The sequence below is a fragment of the Mustela nivalis genome (genome assembly GCF_964662115.1).
Source record: "Mustela nivalis genome assembly, chromosome: 12".
Taxonomy (NCBI): domain Eukaryota; kingdom Metazoa; phylum Chordata; class Mammalia; order Carnivora; family Mustelidae; genus Mustela; species Mustela nivalis.
The window spans coordinates 42,792,341-42,813,304 of NC_139031.1; the positions used below are offsets into that span (position 1 = coordinate 42,792,341).

General features: G+C 36.1%; 1 protein-coding gene across 3 annotated transcripts in view; it reads left to right on the forward strand.

Moving 5' to 3' along the window:
* NT5C3A (5'-nucleotidase, cytosolic IIIA) overlaps positions 1-20,964 on the forward strand; it is a 52,118-nt gene that overhangs the window by 26,760 nt on the left and 4,394 nt on the right. Inside the window, exons 1-6 of one of the 3 annotated variants that reach the window (XM_082691789.1) lie at positions 5,206-5,317; positions 9,880-9,934; positions 16,497-16,595; positions 17,857-17,926; positions 18,799-18,845; positions 19,528-19,613. In XM_082691789.1, the coding sequence (XP_082547915.1) occupies positions 9,899-9,934; positions 16,497-16,595; positions 17,857-17,926; positions 18,799-18,845; positions 19,528-19,613 (338 nt within the window). In that variant the 5' untranslated portion in view covers positions 5,206-5,317; positions 9,880-9,898. Of the gene's footprint in view, positions 1-5,205; positions 5,318-9,879; positions 9,935-16,496; positions 16,596-17,856; positions 17,927-18,798; positions 18,846-19,527; positions 19,614-20,964 lie in introns of those variants that run through there. The other 2 variants (XM_082691790.1, XM_082691788.1) reach the window with 2 other exon arrangements.

Consider the following 20,964-nt stretch of genomic DNA (forward strand, 5'->3'; position numbering starts at 1 on the left):
CAGTCTCCCTGCCGAGCAGAGAGCCTGATGTGGGGCTCCATCCCAGGACCCTGGTATCATGACCTGAGCCAAAGGCAGAGGCTTTAACCCACTGAGTCACCCAGGTGCCCCGTTAATGTAATATTTTTGTTCCCTTTACTTCCCTTGCCTCCGATTAAATGAACCAATTAATAAGTTACTAAGGTTTAAACTAACAGATTTTTATTTTCTATGGGCTTTTTGTTGTTTTCATTATTTCGGAATTTTGAGAAACTTTTTCATGCAAAATATGAAGTGATCATTTTTAGCTTTTCAAGTTGATTGAATAATTGACAGTATCTAAAACGTTGTAACTCGTTCCTCAGAAGTACAATGGATATCTCTTTCTCCATTGGTAAAGACAGCCTGTTATAACGATGTTATAAGGAGAGAAAAATCTTCCAAAGATTTGATTCCTGTATGAGAACTTTTCTGCTCTTGGGTGTGTCAGTTGTAGGTGTAGCCTTTCCTTTCAGAGCTTTACGGGTGCTTTCTGCTTCTATGACCAAAAGTAAAGAAACTCCAAGGCAACAGGGGCCAGTCATTGAGTCCAGAGATAACAGATCATTGTGCTGCTAACAGAGCCTCCCTTTACAAATTCTTACTTCTAAATCCTTTATATTCCCTTTCAAAAACAAAACAAAAAACATTATCTTAGAGCTATTTGAAACAAAATTCATTTTCTTTTACTCAGTACTTTGCTTATATTTGTGTCCTTGTTCTTTTTTTCTTGGCACAGTTTCAAACATTATTCTTATTTATTTATTTTTTTTTTTTTTAAGATTATTTATTTATTTATTTGACAGACAGAGATCACAAGTAGGCAGAGAAGCAGGCAGAGGGAGAGGAAGAAGCAGACTCCCTGCTGAGCAGAGCAGCCCGATGTGGGGCTCGATCCCAGGACCCTGGGATCATGACCTGAGCCGAAGGCAGAGGCTTTAACCCACTGAGCCACCCAGGCGCCCCTCAAACATTATTCTTATTCACAGACATTTCTAGCCCTCCCATGTAAGTAATGTGTGTATTATTGCCTAGAAACAGCATGATATATAAGAAAAAAGTCACACAAGTAGTAACTTCTCCAGACCTTAAGTTTCTTACCAGTAATAAGGGGAGACGTATTATCTTTCTCTTAAGGCTTTACTGAATAAATAAGACGTATTGCCAGGAAATAAGAATATCCTGTCCCCTCAGGGTCCTTCTAGCTAGAATAAGAATCAAATTGACAGGAGACAAATTTACAGGAGAAAAATCACACTTAATAGCATACATATGGGGAATCCACAAATTCCAAAGACCATCAGGCAAAATAAGGTCTATGTCATTCTGCACTAAGGAGAAGATGGTGTAGGGGTCTGGGAATGCAGTCCTCAGAAAGAATGAAAAAGAGTAAATGTTTGGTAAACAAATATTGTTAGGTCACTTGGAAATGGTAGGATGAGATCAAAGAGGGCTTGCTAGGTTTTTCTCCATGGACTATACCTAATTCATAGCACAATGCAGTTATCTATGGCGCTAGCTCTCTTCCTGGAGCAGGTCATTTATCTAAATTCTTTTTAGGCAGTTGTAGAGGGTGGGAGGGTGGGGGTAAGGAGCTTTTCCTAAATGTGCTGGGTCTTGTTTACTTTTAACTCAAAATAATTTTTATGCTAACGTGAGCCATCTTGGGGCACCTGGATGGCTCAGTGGGTTAATTGGCTGCCTTCAGCTCAGGTCATGATCTCAGGGTTCTGGGATCGAGTCCCTCAATCAAAGAGGCTGCTGCTTCTTCTCCCTCTCACCCTACTCCCGCTCCTGCACTCTCTCTTTCTAAAATAAATAAAGTCTTAAAAAATAAAAATAAAAAATAAAGTGAGCTATCTTAGGGCAGCGCGCCCTTGGTCCCATAGTATATAAAAGGCCATTGCATGCTTCTGGGATTCTGACAGGGTAGGAAAGTGCTGGAAAAATGTTAGTCCCTCCCGGAGGGACAGCCCCCCAAGCGCTTCTGCACACTGGGTAGAATGGATCGTATGGGAAAAGTTCCCTGTAGGCGGGGAGCAATGCTCCGCTATTTCCTTTCTTCTCTCCTTAGGCTAGCAGAGCAGAACGCTAACAGAGCCAAAGACATCCTCTACCCCCTTGATAATATACTAGTCATCTTTCTTTTCATGCTGTATTTTTTGTTTTGTTTGAGAACCAATTGGCTGGATTCCTTGTTCTTTCTCCACTGTAGAAATACTGTTTCATGTAATCCACTCCTGATGTTGACTAGCTGCAGTTGTTTTACTTTTTTTTTTTTTTTCTGATTATGGACGTGGGTGATGCTACTACTGTAACATTTGTAATAAGCCATTTTTTGTTTCCCAAGGAACGTATTTTATAAACCTCAGAAAATAAAAATCACCCCTTACTCCCATCTAATACTGTCTAATATATTCTATTTTAGGCTTTCCTATGCTTATATAAAGACTTTGGCCCAAAAATTGGACTCTTGCTGTAGATATTCTCATAACTTTTTCACTCAATTGTAGATCATGTACTTCTGAGTATATCTGTAAATCTCGATCTCACAGAGCCTTGGTGTCCATTGATATACAGACATGGATTCTAAAGTCAGACCTGAGTTTGAATCCATTTCTGCCACTTCTCAGCTACTGCCTTAATTTAATTTCTTCACCTGAAATGAGGATGATAATATCACATACCTTCTAGGATTATGAGTATTATATGAGACGAAGTACGTCAAGTGTTAGAAGTACCTAACACATAGTAAACATACAATAAATTTTAGCTATATATAATAATCATTTTGGGGAACTGTATAATCTTACATTTTGTGTGTATACCACGATGTATTCACCTCTCTTATGTTAATGGACATTTAGATATTGGGCATTTAGGTTGATTACTGTTTCCCAGTATTATAAAACAAGTCTATGGGGTGCCTCGGTGGCTTGGTTGTTGAGCATCCCACTCTTGATCTCAGCTCAGGTCTTGATATCGGGGTCATGAGTTCAAGCTCTGTGTTGGCTCCACTTTGGTCGTGGAGCCTACTTAAAAAAAAAAAAAAGTCCATAGAAGTCTATAGTATATATCTTTGCTACTAAATCTTTATGTACTGCCTTATTTCCTTAGGTTAAAGTCCTTAGGACATAAAATTGGTGTGTCAAGGGGAATGTATATTTCTGAAGCTTTTTTTTTTTTTTTAAAGAGTTTATTTATTTATTTGACAGAGATCACTAGTAGGCAGAGAGGCAGGTGGGGTGTAGGGAAGAAGCCTCCGGGCTGAGAGAGATGATGCAGGGAGAGCTGAGAGAGAGCCTGATGCAGGGCTCTATTCTAGGACCCCGGGATTATGACCGGAGCAGAAGGCAGAAGCTTTAACCCACTGAGCCACCCAGGCACTCCTGAAGCTTTTAATAGTAAGAACTCTTACTCCAGCATCCTTTGTTGTTCTTTTTTTTTTTTTTTTTAAGATTTCATTTATTTATTTGATGGAGAGAGAAATCACAAGTAAGCAGAGAGGCAGGCAGAGAGAGGGGGAGAAGCAGGCTCCCCGCTGAGGAGAGAGCCCAATGCAGGGCTCGATCTAGGACCCTGAGATCATGACCTGAGCCGAAGGCAGAGGCTCAACCCACTGAGCCACTCAGGCACCCCTCCTTTGTTGTTCTTGAGAATGACTTACCTTGAGTCATCTTTCTAAGTGATATCTTTAAAATTCTTATCATTGCTACCTATATTAATATATTACAGGACAGTTAAGTCATCATATTCATACATAATACAAGAGTATTTTCAAAAAGGATCACCTGGTGGACCTTGAGCCTCCTATATTAAAGTATAAGAGATTTTCCTCATAAAAGAATGTTTTGTTGTGAATCTTCCATTTTATTAAAATAAGATAGTGCCAAACTTTTAACCTTTGGTAGATACCAAATTTGGGTAGTTTGTTAGTGGCCTTTTAAAAAATCGTTAAAAAATTTTTGCATTGTTTTTAATAGAGCATACTACTTCACAAAGTTTGATTACTGAAATGCTGTGTGGGTTTGATTTCTCTTGAGCATAGCAGAGAGAAGGCAGATATAAAAGTTTATTTACGAAAGTGTAGCTTCCTCATGTTCCTAATGATAAAGCTTCCCAGAGGGCCCATAGCATAACTTATCTATCAGGCCCTGACATATGGTATTAGCGTATTGCAATCCTGCTACTCGGGTTAAAAGCAGACTGGTTCTCTTTAAAAGTTAAAAATATTTTTCTTCATAACAGTTTGACTGTTTTTATTTGCAACAACAGAAAATTGACTTTTTAAAAAAAATTTTTTTTAAGGATTTTATTTATTTATTTGACACAGAGAGAGCAAGAGATCACAAGCAGGCAGAGGGAGAGGGGGAAGCAGACTCCTGCTGAGCGGAGAGCCCGATGTGGGGCTGGATCCCAGGACCCTGAGATCATGACCCAAGCGGAAGGCAGAGGCCCAACCCTCTGAGCCACCCAGGAGCCCCTTTTTTTCAAATTTTTAACCTTAAAAAGTAGTTTTCATTGTTTCAGGTCTTTTTAGCAAAAGTGTAGGCGATATGAAGAAAAACATACAAATCACTTAAATCCCAGTGCCCTGCAGTAAAGGTTCTGAACATTCTAGTTACCACACTTACATGCATCATGTCTTTTCTCATGTGTCTTAAATGAGGTAATCTTTTTAAAATTGTGATAAAATACACACAACATAAAATTTGCCATTTTAACTACTTTTAAGTGTATGGTTTGTGGACTTGAATACACTGACATTGGGCAATGGTCACCACCATCCATCTCCAGAACTCTTTATTTTCCAAATTGAAACTTTGTACCCATTGAGCAGTGGCTCCCTATTCTCTCCCCCAGCCCCTAGCAACCACGACCTACTTTTTTTTTTTTTTTACTTTTTATTGAAATATAATATTCATACAGAAAAATGCACATACCACAAGTACACTGACAGCCAAAAAACAGGATGAAGGAGTATTTTTAAGTGTTAATATGGAGGTTCTGTTTTTCTTCCCAGCACAAGTTGCCAGCTCTAATAGTTTTACCTTCTCTGAACTGTCACATTATCTCAGTTGATCATTTTCTGTAGACTGGCTGGTAACTAGCTCAGAGCTAGCAAGTGTCACCCGGAGCACAATAAAGCACTGTGTAGTAATGCGTCACAAGACCATTTTTGCATAGAGCTTAGCCAAGGCTTTTGGAACCGCCCTCGTTTGCACCTTGTACTATATTAGTACTTCTCAGACAGGAAGAATTTTCTTTCACTGGCGTAGCTTGTCGGGTTACCTTCAGGGTAAGTGTGTAAAGTTCATGTAAACAAATAAGTTTCTCTGGGTTAATTACTTTGTTTGACTCTTTTTGGTTCAGGATCTTGTTGAAATTATAGGTATTTAAAAATACAGATTAAGGAAATAAAAATAGAGGAAAGCAGTATAATGTAAAACTACAGTTTACAAAGATAGAACTATGTAAAACTTTGCAGTGTCTTGGGTCTTCTAAATTACAATTTAAAGCATCTAATTTCAAGAGCTTCTTGTTTCACGTGTAAATGTTAAGAAAAAGCAAAGTATCCTCAGAAATCTCTTTTCAAAGGAAAAAGAAAAGCACTGTATGATCCAATTTTGTTGTTCATTTAGTTGCTCTGTGACTTAGTTTTGCTGATTACCACATGCTTTGTATCCCTAGGTCTAGGAACCATATATTATGCCTAGTATAAAGATAATGAACTTTTATTTTCTACTTATTTTATCTAAGATCTTATGAAATAAAATTATACTGGTAATGTTTTATGAATCGATAAAAGCTGGATTACAGTCTCTTAAGGTTTATAACAAATTGTATTTTGAAAATTAAAGTTCAAGCATATATTGCTATAAAACCTTAGAACGTTGTAGCTAACTTAGTTTTAAATAATTGAATTTGCCTTATTTTTTATAGTTTGGTATTTGTTTTCTTTTTGTGTATGTGTATGTGTTTTAGTCAGGAGAATTAGTTAATGCAGCAGACCATTTCTTAAAGCGGTTTACTTGGTTTTTATTGGCAGTCTATATCCAAGCCCCTGCATCTCTGGATATTGCTTCCCACCTATGCTCTTGTTCTAGGACAGATTCAAGGACAGAACTCAGGGTGCACTGAGGGTAATCAGTATAAATTACTCAATTTCCATGTGCCTTGGTTTACTCAGCTTGAAAAATGCAATGTTAGGGTCATGGGGGTGGGGATCATTTATGAATAAATTCCAAGCTCTGAAATTATTTTCTTAAGTATTCATAAAATTGTTACTGAAAAGCCAAGGTTTACTATTTGAGAAAATTGATATAAATTGCCAATTTTTAAAACACTAGCCTTTGAAGTCTATTTTTCCTCTCTTTTTTTCCTCTGTTTTTCTTCTCTTACCTTCACACCTCAGTTTGTTTTCTCTTTTCCCCTACAGGCTCAGGAAAGACCTAAGAATATTCAGTTTCATTTTTGTTTCATGTCTGTATCGAGAAAGTTTCACTTTCCAGTTTGTATATTTTTTTCACTGCTGCCTTAAAAATCTAATTGGGAAGAATTATTTAAATGCTCCAAGAAAGTGATGTACAATGCTACCAAAATAACAAACTTATTTTTCTTGTGCCAATCACCCTAAGAAAGTGCCATTATTAAAAACCTAAGTAAGTTTAGGAAAAGCAATACAGGTTGCTGGAAAAGTGCAGCAAAAATGGATTTGTTCGGAAGTTTACCACTGTTACTATTACCCTGTCCATATTATAGTAATACTTGCCTTTTCCTATGTAAGTAGTATACAGTTTACCGTTCAAAATTTCATGAGTTTATTGTTATGTTGTGTAAATGTTTCGGCAAGTATAACTGAAACAGAATCACAACTTTTTAAGCCAATGATATTGATTAACTTGATTTTTTCACTTTCCCATAAGACAGAGTCAAGTGGGCCTTTAAAAATATTCAGTTTGCATTCAGATACTTTAAAACTTATATAAAGGCAAGTAATCATGTAGACATAGAAATTTTCAGTCATTGATTTGTCACTATCTTTTCAAGGTAAGGTTAATGATCTTAGAAGGAAATAACCACAATCACGAAAACTTTTCAGTTATCAAGTTTGTGCTATTCCAGAGAAGTTCTTACCTCTTGCTTCAGTCTTTAGCTTTGTCCTATATATTCTGTGTAATGAACACCATTAGAGCAGAGACCTTAACCTCATAGTGAAAGCACACAGAGTAATTATTTACCAATTTCCATACTTTCCAGACAACATTTAAAATTCAAAAGACTTTAAAACTTCAAAACTTCCTATGAAGAGGGTTCATACTTCCAGGCTAGTATTTTCTATTTTTGAACGTGTCTTCTACACTTGATGTGTTTTTCCAACAGCTCTTCTCTTGAAGCATCTGCAGCAGATGACTGCTGGTGAAGTGAGCCAGAACATTATATACCAAGTATAGGTTTACAAGCTGATTGGTTTAAAAATACCCTGCCCTAATTTTCAGTGCCTTCTTTAGAATAGTGCCAGAACACTGACATTTATGCTTTACTCTTGACACTTTTGTAATAATAGAGACAATGGGGTGATTTTTTACATTAGGACACAGTATCACTTTATGTGGTATTATCTCTGAACAAGGATACATTCTGGTCAGATTGCCAGTGAGGACTGGGAAGAATGAAGGACCTTCCATTGAAATTTGTATAGTATCCATGAACTAGTAGGTTTACCTATCAAAAATAATGTCCTAAAATGATCAAATTTCTGAAGACTCTTTGTTTTTGTCTTTTGTTTAAATAAAATGTGTAGAGACCAACCATGAGAAAGACAATTACTTTTTTACTTCCTGACACTGGCTTTTTTTTCCCCCTCTTATCTTTTCTTACTAAACATAAATAAGCCAAACTTAGTGGTGGGGGGATAGGAATTGGGCTGCCTGGCTCTATGTGACAAAAGGATCTGAGATTCCTAGATATTAAAATGTATTCTGCACTGCTTGAATTCTGTGTTTCTTTGGGCTTTTCAAATGCTTTGTAAACTCTACAGTACTATTCCACATTCTCCTTCCTCTTTTTCAAGCTAATAAAATGGTTTTATTTAAAATTGTGCTTTCCGAAAAATATAGACCCCTGTTCAGATATTAAACATCAAAGGAAAACCATAAGCATATTGTATGCTTTGTTTTCTATAAACGAAGAAAGAGATTTAACAGGCAACTTCTGTAGCATCTCCTTTGTTTAGATCAAGGACTGACAGAAAGGAAGGGTTACTTCAGTTTGACTATAATCATCTAAAGATTACTAACCCCCAAACTACCTTTACAGTTACATTTAGGGAGTAGTGATCAAAACATTTATGAGTTATAGAGTATAAAGAAAGATAAATAGATACTTCTGCAAATACTGTATTATTTTTTGGATGTGAAAAATTGGTGGCATTTTACTATTTGGAAATAATGTCTACTCGGCTGGAAGATGCCATCAGGTATAAGACCATTTACTTACTAATGGCTTTTCTGAAAGGGGAGGGAGAATACTGCTTCATAAGACACTTCCAAATTTTATGTATTTAAAAATGGAAGGGGGGAGGAAAGAATCTTAGAATTGAGAAAATTTTATGTATCTGCTACAATACATTTTAATTATAAAGAGCACAGATACAATGTCTAACTTTTTTAAAGATTATTTATTTTAGAGAGGGAGAAAACAGGAAGAGTCTTAAGCAGACTCCACACTGAGCACAGAGCCCATTGAGGGGTTTGATCTCACAATCCTAGATCCCAACCTGAGTTGAAACCAAAGGTCAGTTGCTTAATCAACTTAATTGCCCCTATAATGTCCAACTTTTAAGAAAAAGTCAGATTTTTTTCCCTTTTGATAAATTTGCCCTTTTAAAGTACTGCTTTTGTTAAAAATTTTTACTTACCTAGTGTAAAGTAAAAGTAAAGTCGCTGAGGAACAAAAGTAATTTTCACTAAGATTGATAATGAAAAACTTGAAAAAAAAAAGAATAATGATAAGAGTTATTTTATGTTATTAAGATATTATAGGGGCGCCTGGGTTGCCCAATGGGTTAAACCTCTGCCTTTGGCTCAAGTCATGATCTCGAGGTCCTGGGATCGAGCCCTGCATTGGGCTCTGCTGAGCAGGGAGCCTGCTTCCCCTCTCTCTCTGCCTGTCTCTCTGCCTACTTGTGATCTCTCTCTCTCTGTCAAATAAGTAAATAAAATCTTAAAAAGAGAGAGAGATTATAAAAACTACTTCTTTTAGTTTAACAAATTGTTATGTATAAATTCTACCCAAACCTGTAAAATTATCATTTAGTTAACACTATCACATACTTATTCTGGGCCAAACACTAACTCAGATAGTAGTTGCCTCATGTCACAAAATTAGAGTTTAATCTGAGAAAATTGAAGAATAAACTTGACTTTTGTATATTACATTTCTCCTTATGTTCAATTCATATCTTCCTTCATTGATTCAGTAATAGTAATGCATAATATTCCCACAAACTTCATCCTTATCTAGAGAGAAAATGTTGATAAAATATTCTTGTAATAAAGCATTTTCTTGAAAATATAAACTTTAACTATTCAAATCTTATTAACACTATGTAAGTTCTTATAGGGGAGCTGCAAATTTTTCATACAAAATTTTTAACCCCAGCCTTTGTAAGATAGAGAAAAATCTCTGCTGAGCTTCTTAGGAAAGAGGAAAAGGTGCAGTTAGTAACTTGGTATTTAAGTCAAACCAAAAGTACCACCTTACTATGTCATTAACCTACAAGAACAGCCTGAAATATATGTATGTCACGTGTACTTTTTTTCTCTCTCTTTTACTGTGACATCACCTGGGGAAATCCAGAAGATTGGATAACCAAGAAATGCCTAATCAAGATTCTGCTGTACATGTGAAAATGGTGGGTATTTGAGTATTTCCAGTTCCATTTATCAATGGTGAATCTTCACCACTTTTACCTCTGTCTCTAACCAGATCATCAATTATGGAACTGTAACTTTATGCAGGTCTTTCTTCACAGTGTTTGATACATAATAGAACCTCAAATATTTGTTGAATTGGACTTTAGCTTACCTTAGAAAAATTTTTTGCATGAAATATAATGTATATTGGAGTCTTTCTCAGCATATAAAATGGTTATTCCATTCCTTTTAGTGCTAAATTTTCCTTGCTCAGCAATAACACACTTAAATTATACAGCATGAGATGTTTTAAGCTTCCAAATTAAAATGACATTTGTTTAAATTAAAGAAATAAAAAACTTGTATAACAGTAGAGCTCATTGCATTATAGACATTAGAATGAGGATGGAAAAACATAGACCTTGGAGTCAGAACTTGCTTCAGATGTTAATTTAGTCCATAAGAGCTGTGATACCCTTGAATGAGGGTAATAATTTCACCTTTAAGAAATTGCATGAAACCACCAAACTCTTGTTTTATTCATATTTTTCCCAGCTTTCTTGAGATACAGTTGACAAAATTGTGAGATATTTAAAGTGTACAATGTGATGATTTGAGATTTGATATACATTGTGAATCACCTTCCCCATCTAGTTAACATATCCATCACCTCACATATTTACCCTTTCTTTGGCGGTGGGGGGGGTTGGGGGGGGTGGAGAACATTTAAGTTCTACTCTCTCAGCAAATTTCAGTTACACAATAGTGTTATAAACTACAGTTACCATAGGATATATTGGATTTCAGACCCTATTCATCTTATAAGTGAAATCTTCTTATTCATAATTTAATGAAAAATTATATTAAGTGCCTAATAGCACATAGTAAGCACTCAGTAAATGTTGATTTCCTATGTTAGTGAGTGTTTTAACTATGTAAGTAGCGTTTGTATGTGAGGAAAAAATTGTCTCTGTTTTCCGTATTCACAGTGGGAAAATCCTAAAAAAAAAATCACAATCTCTCCTTCTCTTAAAGAGGATAGCTCCCCCCATGATCACCTTATATCTTCTCTTTCTGTTGTTTTATTGTCATTCTTCCTTTTCTCTTGTCTTTTTTTCTTCCTTTCTTCCTAGTTTTCTTTTCATTTGAGTCTATAAACCAGAACATGACTTAGCATGCAAACAGCTTTGTGTCACAATTAATAAACCTCTTGTTCAGCTTAGTTGTCCTCATCTAGCATGTGACAGGAGGTGAAGCCTGCCTCAAAGTGCTGATTAAGCTGCTGTCGTGTAATGTTACTGCTGTTAGGATGGAACATATGAAATTGCTGTGCTTTTGTATGTTGAATAGTCCAACATTGGTAGTTTCATTTGGTTCAGCCTAATACATCGCAGTAATGAAGTCTTTGCTTCCATTGCATGATTAGCATTGCAATTTGTCTCTGATATGTAAAATTCAGTCAATCGATTAACTTTTTTCAGCTTGAGTTGTTTTTTTTTAACCAAAATGAAGACAAGTGATGTTGGAATGTCCTACTATATAAATTGTTGTTACCTGTGTCCCAGAACTCTCTAGGGTGTCTTCTTTAGAAGTAAGTAGCACTGTAGTCAACCCACAAAGAGACTGAGAAGGAAAACCAGCCAAAAATGGTGTGGGATGTGTGTGTGTGCGTTGTGTGTGTATTTTTTTTTAAAACTATCATTGCATTACGTTGCATAATTTTTACCTTGGGGTTTGCTTTTCTAAAAATGTTGATACATCTTTCAAGTTGTATCTCCTTAACTAGGTAAGGAGTTGGCAGCTCCTTAGGATGTTGTTTTTAACTTCTCATGATCTGGGTCCAAATCTCTTCCCATACTTTACACACACAACTCTCTCTTCCTCTCTCTCTCTCTCCACCACATAAAGTAGTGTTCCAGACAGACCTGTTTATCTTTTTCCTCCATTAGACCCTGCACTTTGGCTCATGATCTCAGCATAAACAAATCCTGCTACTCTTTGAGAGCCTACCTCAGTTGGCTTTTCCTCTTTTGGCCCCAGCAGAGATAATCACAAGTCTCTTATAGTCCTCTTATATTTTATCTGAATGTCTGAGCTATGTTTTACTTATTTGGGCTCCTGTATTACAATCCATGTTAGAGAACATGTGCCTTGAGTTTAAGATGTTTATCTTACTAAAACTTTTGTATCTCTTACTGAGCTACCTTACATTTAATGACTATGTGCTGAATGCATGAATTTGGCCTACACTCCCTTAATGTGGAAATGGGCCAAAAATGTGATAGGCAGGGAGGATTGACTATCGCTACACTTCAGTAATGTATGGTCTTCCAAATAAACTGTCCATGTATGTGAGTGGCTATACCAGTGTGAATAGGGGGTTTTGGATCTATACTTTTTTTTTTTTTTAAGATTTTTATTTATTTATTTGACAGAGAGAGAGATCACAAGTAGGCAGAGAGGCAGGCAGAGAGAGAGAGGGAAGCAGGCTCCCCAATGAGCAGAGAGCTCAATGCGGGGCTCAATCCCAGGACCCTGGGATCATGATCTCAGCTGAAGGCAGAGGCTTTAAACCACTGAGCTATCCAGGCACCCCAAAATCTATACTTTTTATAAAGTTGTAGTGCCCACTCCTCTGTACCAACGCAGTAATGAAGTCTTTTGCTTCTACCAAATATGAACATTGGAAAACAAAACAAAACAAAAAAATATTTTCCCTGAGAACTTCAGACAAAGATCCTTCAGTCATGTAAACTAATTTTTGTGTGGGCCATTTTCAGAGAAATACAGGTAAATCATCATTAGGACAATTTTGTAACTATGCCAGGCAGGTACTCTATTTTATCACAATGTATCTGCAAGATAATATCAAGTAATCAAATATTGCTGTAGAGTTGTGAATAAAACTGTATAACTTTGAAATGAACTTCTTCAGAAATCATTGTTTTTTGATTATGGAAGGAAACTAATGATTAGGAGTTCATTTTATCTGTACAAATGCATTTTACAGCCAGAACACATGTACTTTAGGTTTTTGTTAGTCATCTTTAGCATTAAGTCAGATTTGGCTCCAGTCAACCAAAATGCCCTGATTCTTGTCAGGAAAACTTTGCTCCTTCAGCATTTTACATTGTGCCTTATAAAATGAATTTGTTTTCTTTTGTTTGCAAGTGGCAGACATTTTTAGCCCCCCCCCTTTTTTTTAACCATAAAATTACATCATAATCAAGTTGAAAAGTTTTCAGACAGTTCAAAATAACTTGCCCTTCAGACTTGAAGCATTGTTATTTTAAGTGTTCCCAAACAGGTGTGGTTTTGTCCAAGAAGAATTACCGAAGAAGGGATTTGAGGAGGTAACCAAAGTGTGTGATGTGTGATGAATTTGTATTCCTACAGTATACTTCTTAATATTGTAGTATTCTGACATTCTTTGACATATTTCATGTAGTATTGAAAAAATGTATTTCTTAGGTTGCATTGTAAAATATTTGAGTAAAATGCCCAATATCTCAGTTTCCTGAGAAATATTTATAATATGCTTTGGTGAATTGTCTGTGTATTGTGGAAGGGGGGGACAGTATATTTCCATATAATTCAAAACAGATATGGTTATCATTTTTAAATTTCTTATACCTGGGTCCTCTTTCCTATTGTATTCTCTGCTGCTCTTCATCTGTTCTCGTCAGTGTAATTTCATCCTGGTGCTATTTGGGTATTCACTGCTTATTTATCTGAAAATGAAGGGCTGTTGTGCAGAAGCAGGGATATCACTGCTCCAGCCTCTGGTTGTCTTTCAGGCCCTAGTGATACTATAATTCAATCTAATAGTTGTTAATTTAGCAGAAACCAACCTACTTTGAAGTGGCTTTGGTACTAGTTTCCTATTCATTATCTGAAAGATTTTATCCTATCCTATTTAGATTTTTTTTTTTTTAATTTGACAGACACAGATCCCAAGTAGGCAGAGAGGCAGGCAGAGAGAGGGATAGGGGAAGGAGGCTCCCTGCTGAGCAGAGAGCCCAATGTGGGGCTCAATCCCAGGACCCCGAGATCATGGCCTGAGCTGAAGGCAGAGGCTTTAACCCACTGAGCCACCCAGGCATCCCTATCCTATCCTATTTAAATACAGGTGTTGGGTTTTTTTTTTTTTTTTAATTGAATGTATTGTAGGATGTCATTCGCATGAGGCAGGACATCTTTGTCAGTATGGACATTACTAACTATATTTTCACCAAGAAAATTAAACATTTTTAATGTTAAACATTAAAACTAAACATTTTTAATTTTTTTGGTGAAAATATAGTTAGTGATATACATTTGCTTTCAGTAATGGGTTAGTTATTAAGTCAAACATATGCTGATTACTATGCATCTGCCTGTTAAGGCAGAGGTAAGACCAGAATTTAGTTGATAGGAGATGGACTTACTAGTTAAGTATTTGTAAGGGAGTTACAGAAATGATACTCCAAAACAGCAATGGTTTCTAAAACTCAACAGGAAAACAGTGTAAGTACTGTTAATCATCATATCTCTTGCATGTAGCATCTGACACAAAGTAAAATACAGGTAAATATTTATGTGAATTAATGGATTAATGAATGAAGAAAAGGAATTTAGGAATAATTGCCTATTTACTTTTCTCATCTATTGAAACATCATTGTAAAATAAATATTTAGGTAACCATTATTCTGTTGACACCTCTAAAGTCCAGTTAAGTTAAAAGAATCACTGTATGAAAGTTAGTTGCATGGCAAGTTATCCTGTGCTATTTAAATATGGCTTTTTAAAATTAAGTGTATTGTAGCATCTTTCATTTGTGGAGAAAATTTTAATGTTAGCATTTCTCTTTCCCATACATTTCCATATGTATCTTTCAGTCTTAGGAAAACATTTTAGCCTTTTCCAATTTTCTAATTTTGTCTATTATGCAGAGACAGCATAGGACCAGAGAGACTCGACTGGTCACATGTTCTTGGAGCAGAGCTATAGGTCTAGGGAATTTTCCATAATCATTTCTCTGATACACATGAAATATGTTAATGTTGGTGATAACATACCCAGAATAATAGCATATAAAGTAAATAAAGGTTACTGGGTACAAACCATTATAGAACCTTGATCTAAGGTTCTCCTACTGTCTTTTTATACTGTGGAGCTATTTCGTGCCCTCCAATCTCCTTCCCCTGCAGTCTTCTTGTACACATGCTCTAAGAATACGGTGAGCATTTTACTCTCATCAGTTTCATTCTCTCTATGATAGGGTAGAAGAAAGAAACAGTATTTAACATTAAATTATTGAGCAACACTAAATCCTGAGTAAACCAGCCTAGTAGCTGCCTAAGCCCAGGTGTTCTAATATGTTTGTTTGTTTGTTTGTTTGTTTGTTTGTTTTTAAATAGGCTCCATGACCAGCATGGGTCTGGAACTCCCGACCCAGAGATCAAGAATCTCATGCTGGTGGTCTCATACGTCTTAGTAGTTGTCTTAAATTGAAATAAGTCTGTTGTAAAATTTATGCCAAGAAAAATGAAATTATTTGGGGTAATTTGTATTATATATAGTACAATAAAGGAACAAAGATCTTGAAGCACCTTTTCAAGTTAAATATACTTAAAATATATTTTAACTACCTATACAAAGGTACACATGTGGGATCCAATGCCCTCTGTGGAGCCCAATGCAGGGCTTGAAGTCACAACCTGAGATCAAGACCTGACGTGAAATCAAGAGTCGGATGCCTGACCAACTGAGCCACCCACGCGCCCCTTAAGGAGAAAGATCTTATAAGAAAACTCTTTATCACTAAGTTCAGATATTCTCCATTCCACTCTAGGGTTTTATTTTGATTAATGAATAATGCATAAAAGATTGTTATAATAGTATATGAAATAATAATTAATTTTTAAAAGCTGGATGAAAAAATATATGAGGATGAGATAAACTATGCATATACAGGGCATATTTGTAATCATAGAAATGAAACTAATGGAAAATAAATTTAAATGTTTACTTCAGGTAATGTTACTTCAGGTAGTAGAATTCTAAGCCATGTTTATTTTCTTTTTTATATGTTTTCTGTAATTTCTGTGGTAACCATGCATGACTTTTATAATTAGAAGAATTACACTTTCTGGTAATATATTACAATATAATTTTGTCTTAATCTTTAAGATAGAAACTGTGCTTCAAAAAATATTATGTGTATATATGGTAATTTGATATGATGATTTGCCTTTTTTATTTTTTTTAAGATTTTATTTATTTATTTGACAGAGATTACAAGTAGACAGAGAGGCAGGCAGAGGAAGGGTAGCAGGCTCCCCGCTGAGCAGAGAGCCGGATGCGGGGCTCTATTCCAGGACCCTGGGATCATGACCTGAGCCAAAGGCAGAGGCTTTAACCCACTGAGCCACTCAGGCGCCCCATGATTTGCCTTTTTTAAAATTAATGCCTTAAGATTTTTACATCTTAAAATAATATAAGGTTCTGCTTGGTGTCAAAAGAACCTGGGAAAACAGGAATTTAAAAAATAGTTAATTAACTTCCTTTTATTTTTTTAGATGCCTGAATTTCAGAGAAGTTCAGTTCGAATCAAGAACCCTGCAAGAGTAGAAGAAATTATCTGTGGTCTTATTAAGGGAGGAGCTGGCAAACTTCAGGTAAATAATTATCCGGAAGTCTTTATTATTAAGACTTTATTTTTAATGTTCAGGAGGACTCATCTCATGTTTTGCTCAAGTCTGCATAATACTGAGTTCTAAGCTAACTAATGCAGTGCATAAGTATTAAACCGTTTTAAGAATAATATTCAAATTTGGGACACCTGGGTGGCTCTGTCAGGTGAGCACCCAACTCTTGATCTCACCCTAGGTCTTGATCTCAGGGTTGTAATTTCAAGCCCTCCATTAGAGATAAGTTTTTTATTATGGTAAAAAACACATCCTATGAAATCTGTTCTTTTTTTTTTTTTTAAAGATTTTATTTATTTGTCAGAGAGAGAGAGGGAGAGAATGGCAGCAGAGGCAGAGGGAGAAGCAGGCTCCCTGCTGAGCAAGGAGCCCGATGTGGGACTCGATCCCAGGACGCTGGGATCATGACCTGAGCCGAAGGCAGCTGCTCAACCAACTGAGCCACCCAGGCGTCCCGAAATCTGTTCTTTTAATAAATGTTTAAGTGTACAGTACAGTGTTGTTAACTCTACATGAATTGTTATGCAGCAGATCTCTAGAATTTCTTTACCCTGCATGACTGAAACTGTACCCATAGAAGAGCAACCCACATATCCTTCTCCTCCCACCCCCAGCCACTGACAACCACCATTCCATTTGCTGCTTCTAGGAGTTTGACTAAATACCTCGCATAAGTGGAATCATGCAGAATTTGTCCATCTCCAGTGGCTTATTTCCCTTGGCATAATATCCCCGCAAGTTTCATCCATGTAGTATATGACAGAATGCCCTTCTTTGTAATGGGGAGCTTCATATGGTTTAATTGCCTCCCCTGCATTTTTGTACATTGACTGGGTGGGTTGAGGTTGTGCAACATTTTATCTCAAGAACAGTAGCCCAATCACCCACAAATATAAATTTGATTTGGTGACAATGCTGGAGCACTTAAGATATTGCTGCATAACCAAGGTGATTCCCAGGACTTAACTATCAAGTTATACCTTAAGTGCCCCAACATTGTCATGAAATAAAATCTGGTTAATCAGTACAGGAATTTGCAGTTGGAGGAGATAGGGCTGCTGTTCCCAGTAGAGAGCTGCATTTGAAAATAGAATGCAGAGAGAATAACCAGTTGGGGTGGGGAGCAGGTCAGGGGCTGAGTACAGTCCCATACCTCTAGACAGGGGGCAGTACAGTACATGTCTGCCCTCAGTGGCTGTATGTTCCATAATGCCTTTCCCCTTCTTTACAGATAATAACAGACTTTGATATGACACTGAGTAGATTTTCCTATGAAGGGAAAAGATGCCCAACGTGTCATTGTAAGTATGGTATTCATATATTCATGAAAGTACTTCTTATTTTAAGATCCTTTCTTTCATATATGATCTGTGAGATTGACTGGAGTTTGTTTTTCTCCTCCTCCTCCTCCTCCTTCTTCTGATTTTTGGACATTGAAAGTGAGAAGACCTGCCCTTTTTTAAAATTTCATTTCAAGGATTTGTTTTTTCCCCATGTTATATAAATGGCAATTTTCAAGTGTGATTTCAGTTGCAAGAGAAATGAAGACCTCTGAGAATTTTCTCTAAATGTGGTCTGTTCATTATTTATTCAAGAAACATTTACATAGGTTTTAAACTTTGGATAACCTAAAGAAATAACATTTATCAACCACTCTGGTTTTATAAAAATGTGACTCAATTTTTTGTTGTTGATAAATAAATTAAGTAAAAGAATGATTAAATAAATATCCAGTTAAGATGTGTTGCTAGGATAATATAACTTTTTTGTTCTCCAGACTTGGTACTGAGTTTTAAAAATAATACTTTTCAACCTGACAAAGAAGGAGTTATATAAGTGCTCTCAACTACTGGAGGTACATGTGGAATTTGAGAATCCCTTTTGATAATTTATATTAAAACCACTAGAAATCATACCTTTTGGCCCAGTAGTTCTTTGGAGAATCTCTAAAGAAGTACTCCCAATACAGGAAAAAAGCTTTAGATACAAAATTTAGATTTTAAAACTATTAAGTTTGCTAGCAATGCCATGTGTATTATAGCACTAAGGCCAAAAGTTATAATGACCACACTAGTGGACTTGGCATTTAAACTTAAAAGTAGTAAGTTATTTAAAGTAGTGGTAGCATCAATCAGAATATTTCTTTTAATGCTAGTTTGCTTTCACTCTTCAGATGTCATTGACAACAGTAAGCTGATTACAGACGAATGTCGAAAAAAGGTAAACACTAATGGTAATCCAGAGTTACTCAAAGACTTCTTTTTGCCTGAGAATTTCTTCGGGTTCATTCACACAAACAATAGGTATAAGCTCTTCTAACCATACCTAGCACATAGTAAACACTGAGTAAATGTTAGTTTTATTGTGTGGGTTATATACTCTCAACATTATTTTAATGAAAAAATTAACTTTTTAACAAAAACAAAATTTACATAAAAAACTTATGATTATTAGAATATTCTGGTGTTCTTACATTAGCCGTACATTAAAACAAAAGTACTTTGGTTTTGTGTAGGTTTTTCTCCTTTAAATTGACCAGGAAATTGCCTCAGTTCTCTCCTTTCCTTGAATATGTATCTCTCTGTGTTTGTGTTAACAACATAGGACTCCAAAGATGAATCAAACTTAATACTTTCATATGAGAACGAAAGGGGGTTTTGTAGTAATAATTTGATTATTAGTCGGGTTCATTGAATTGCTGACCTGAAAGTACTTTGCTACATATAAACTAGATCAACAAAGATCTCTTCAGTTGATATATGCATTAGCCAGGTACTCATGATCTCATCTTTAACAGCAATTTATGGAAACCATTTGTTTATATCCTTTTGCTTTCTGTAAAACTCAGCAGTTTAATGATAGTTCTGTCATCCTCATGATTAAATTATTCGTTTATTTCTAGTTACTGCAACTAAAGGAAAAATATTATGCCATTGAAATTGATCCCGTTCTTACGGTAGAAGAGAAGTACCCCTATATGGTAGAATGGTAAGTGTGTATCAGGCAAAGGCTGCGTTAAAAATATAATAAAATAACATTGCAGTTACAACTCATGGCTTATTTTCCCTCTGTACTGTATATAATAGACTCATAAATTATCCATTGAGTTAGAGCAGTGATTAAATATAACAAAATGAACTATAATTTTCTAATCACTCTAAGAGTCTAGAATTTGTTTTGTTTTGTTTTGTTTTTAAGATGAAGGTCAATGAGGATAAATTTAGAATCCTGCATTTAAGACTTAAATTAAAAAACAAGAATTTTTTTAAAGTATATAGACAAAATGTGGCTGAATGTATATAGAAAAAGAATTGTGATTTAAATTGACTCTGAACTGAGCTGGAGCCAGCAGGTTGACATAGTTGCTGAGAAATGGACCCCTGGTGCTGGTTGCTTTAACAGAAATGCCACCTTCCAAGCAGACCACACTGAAAGCATTGTATTGAGTCCAGAGAGAATGATGTTATTAGGAGAAAGTTGACAAGCGTAGAGTGTGTCAGAAGAGGCCACTAAGAAAATCACAGGAACTGGAGCCATCCCATTTGGGGAAGATTTCATGGAATAGAGAAAGCTGTGATTTGAGAAGCAACAACTGTGGTTTTAGAATCTTAACAGACCAGGAGTGATGTTGTTTATCTTCATTATCCTATGGCCTAACCTGAATACCTTGCACACTTAATTAATGTGTATGCGATGACATGTTGAAAAGTTGAACCTGGGCCACTTACCTGTAGGAGCAAAACTGGAATCAGATTTGGAAGTTGTTTTTTTTTTTAAGATTTTTATTTATTTTTTTATTTGACAGACAGAGATCACAAGTAGGCAGAGAGGCAGGCAGAGAAGAGAGGAGGAAGCAGGCTCCCCGCTGAGCAGAGAGCCCGATGCGGGGCTCGATCCCAGGACCCTGGGATCATGACCTAAGCCGAAGGCAGAGGCTTTAACCCATTCAGCCACCCAGGGGCCCCAGATTTGGAAGTTTTAAGACTGATCAGCATGATGAAAGAGAGGACTGTCTAGTAATTAAAATTTTCTAGCAATAATATAAGCTTCCCTGGCAGAACAAGCTCACTAACTTAATGATGGGAGATGACCCAGAGTGGAAGGTCACAGGGCTTCTGCATATCAGGTAGAGAGATTCTAAAGGTCTGTGACTGAGATGCAGTGATTACAGGTGCTTTGATATAAAGCATCATAGCAAGGATTTTCTCTTTTGCACTCGGTAGCACTAAGGTATTTCACAACAATTTAGACTATACACAGGTGAAACAAATGGCTTTTCTCTGATTCTTCCTGTAATCAGAGAAATGATTATGTCTCCTGAGGTTGGATATCTGTAGAT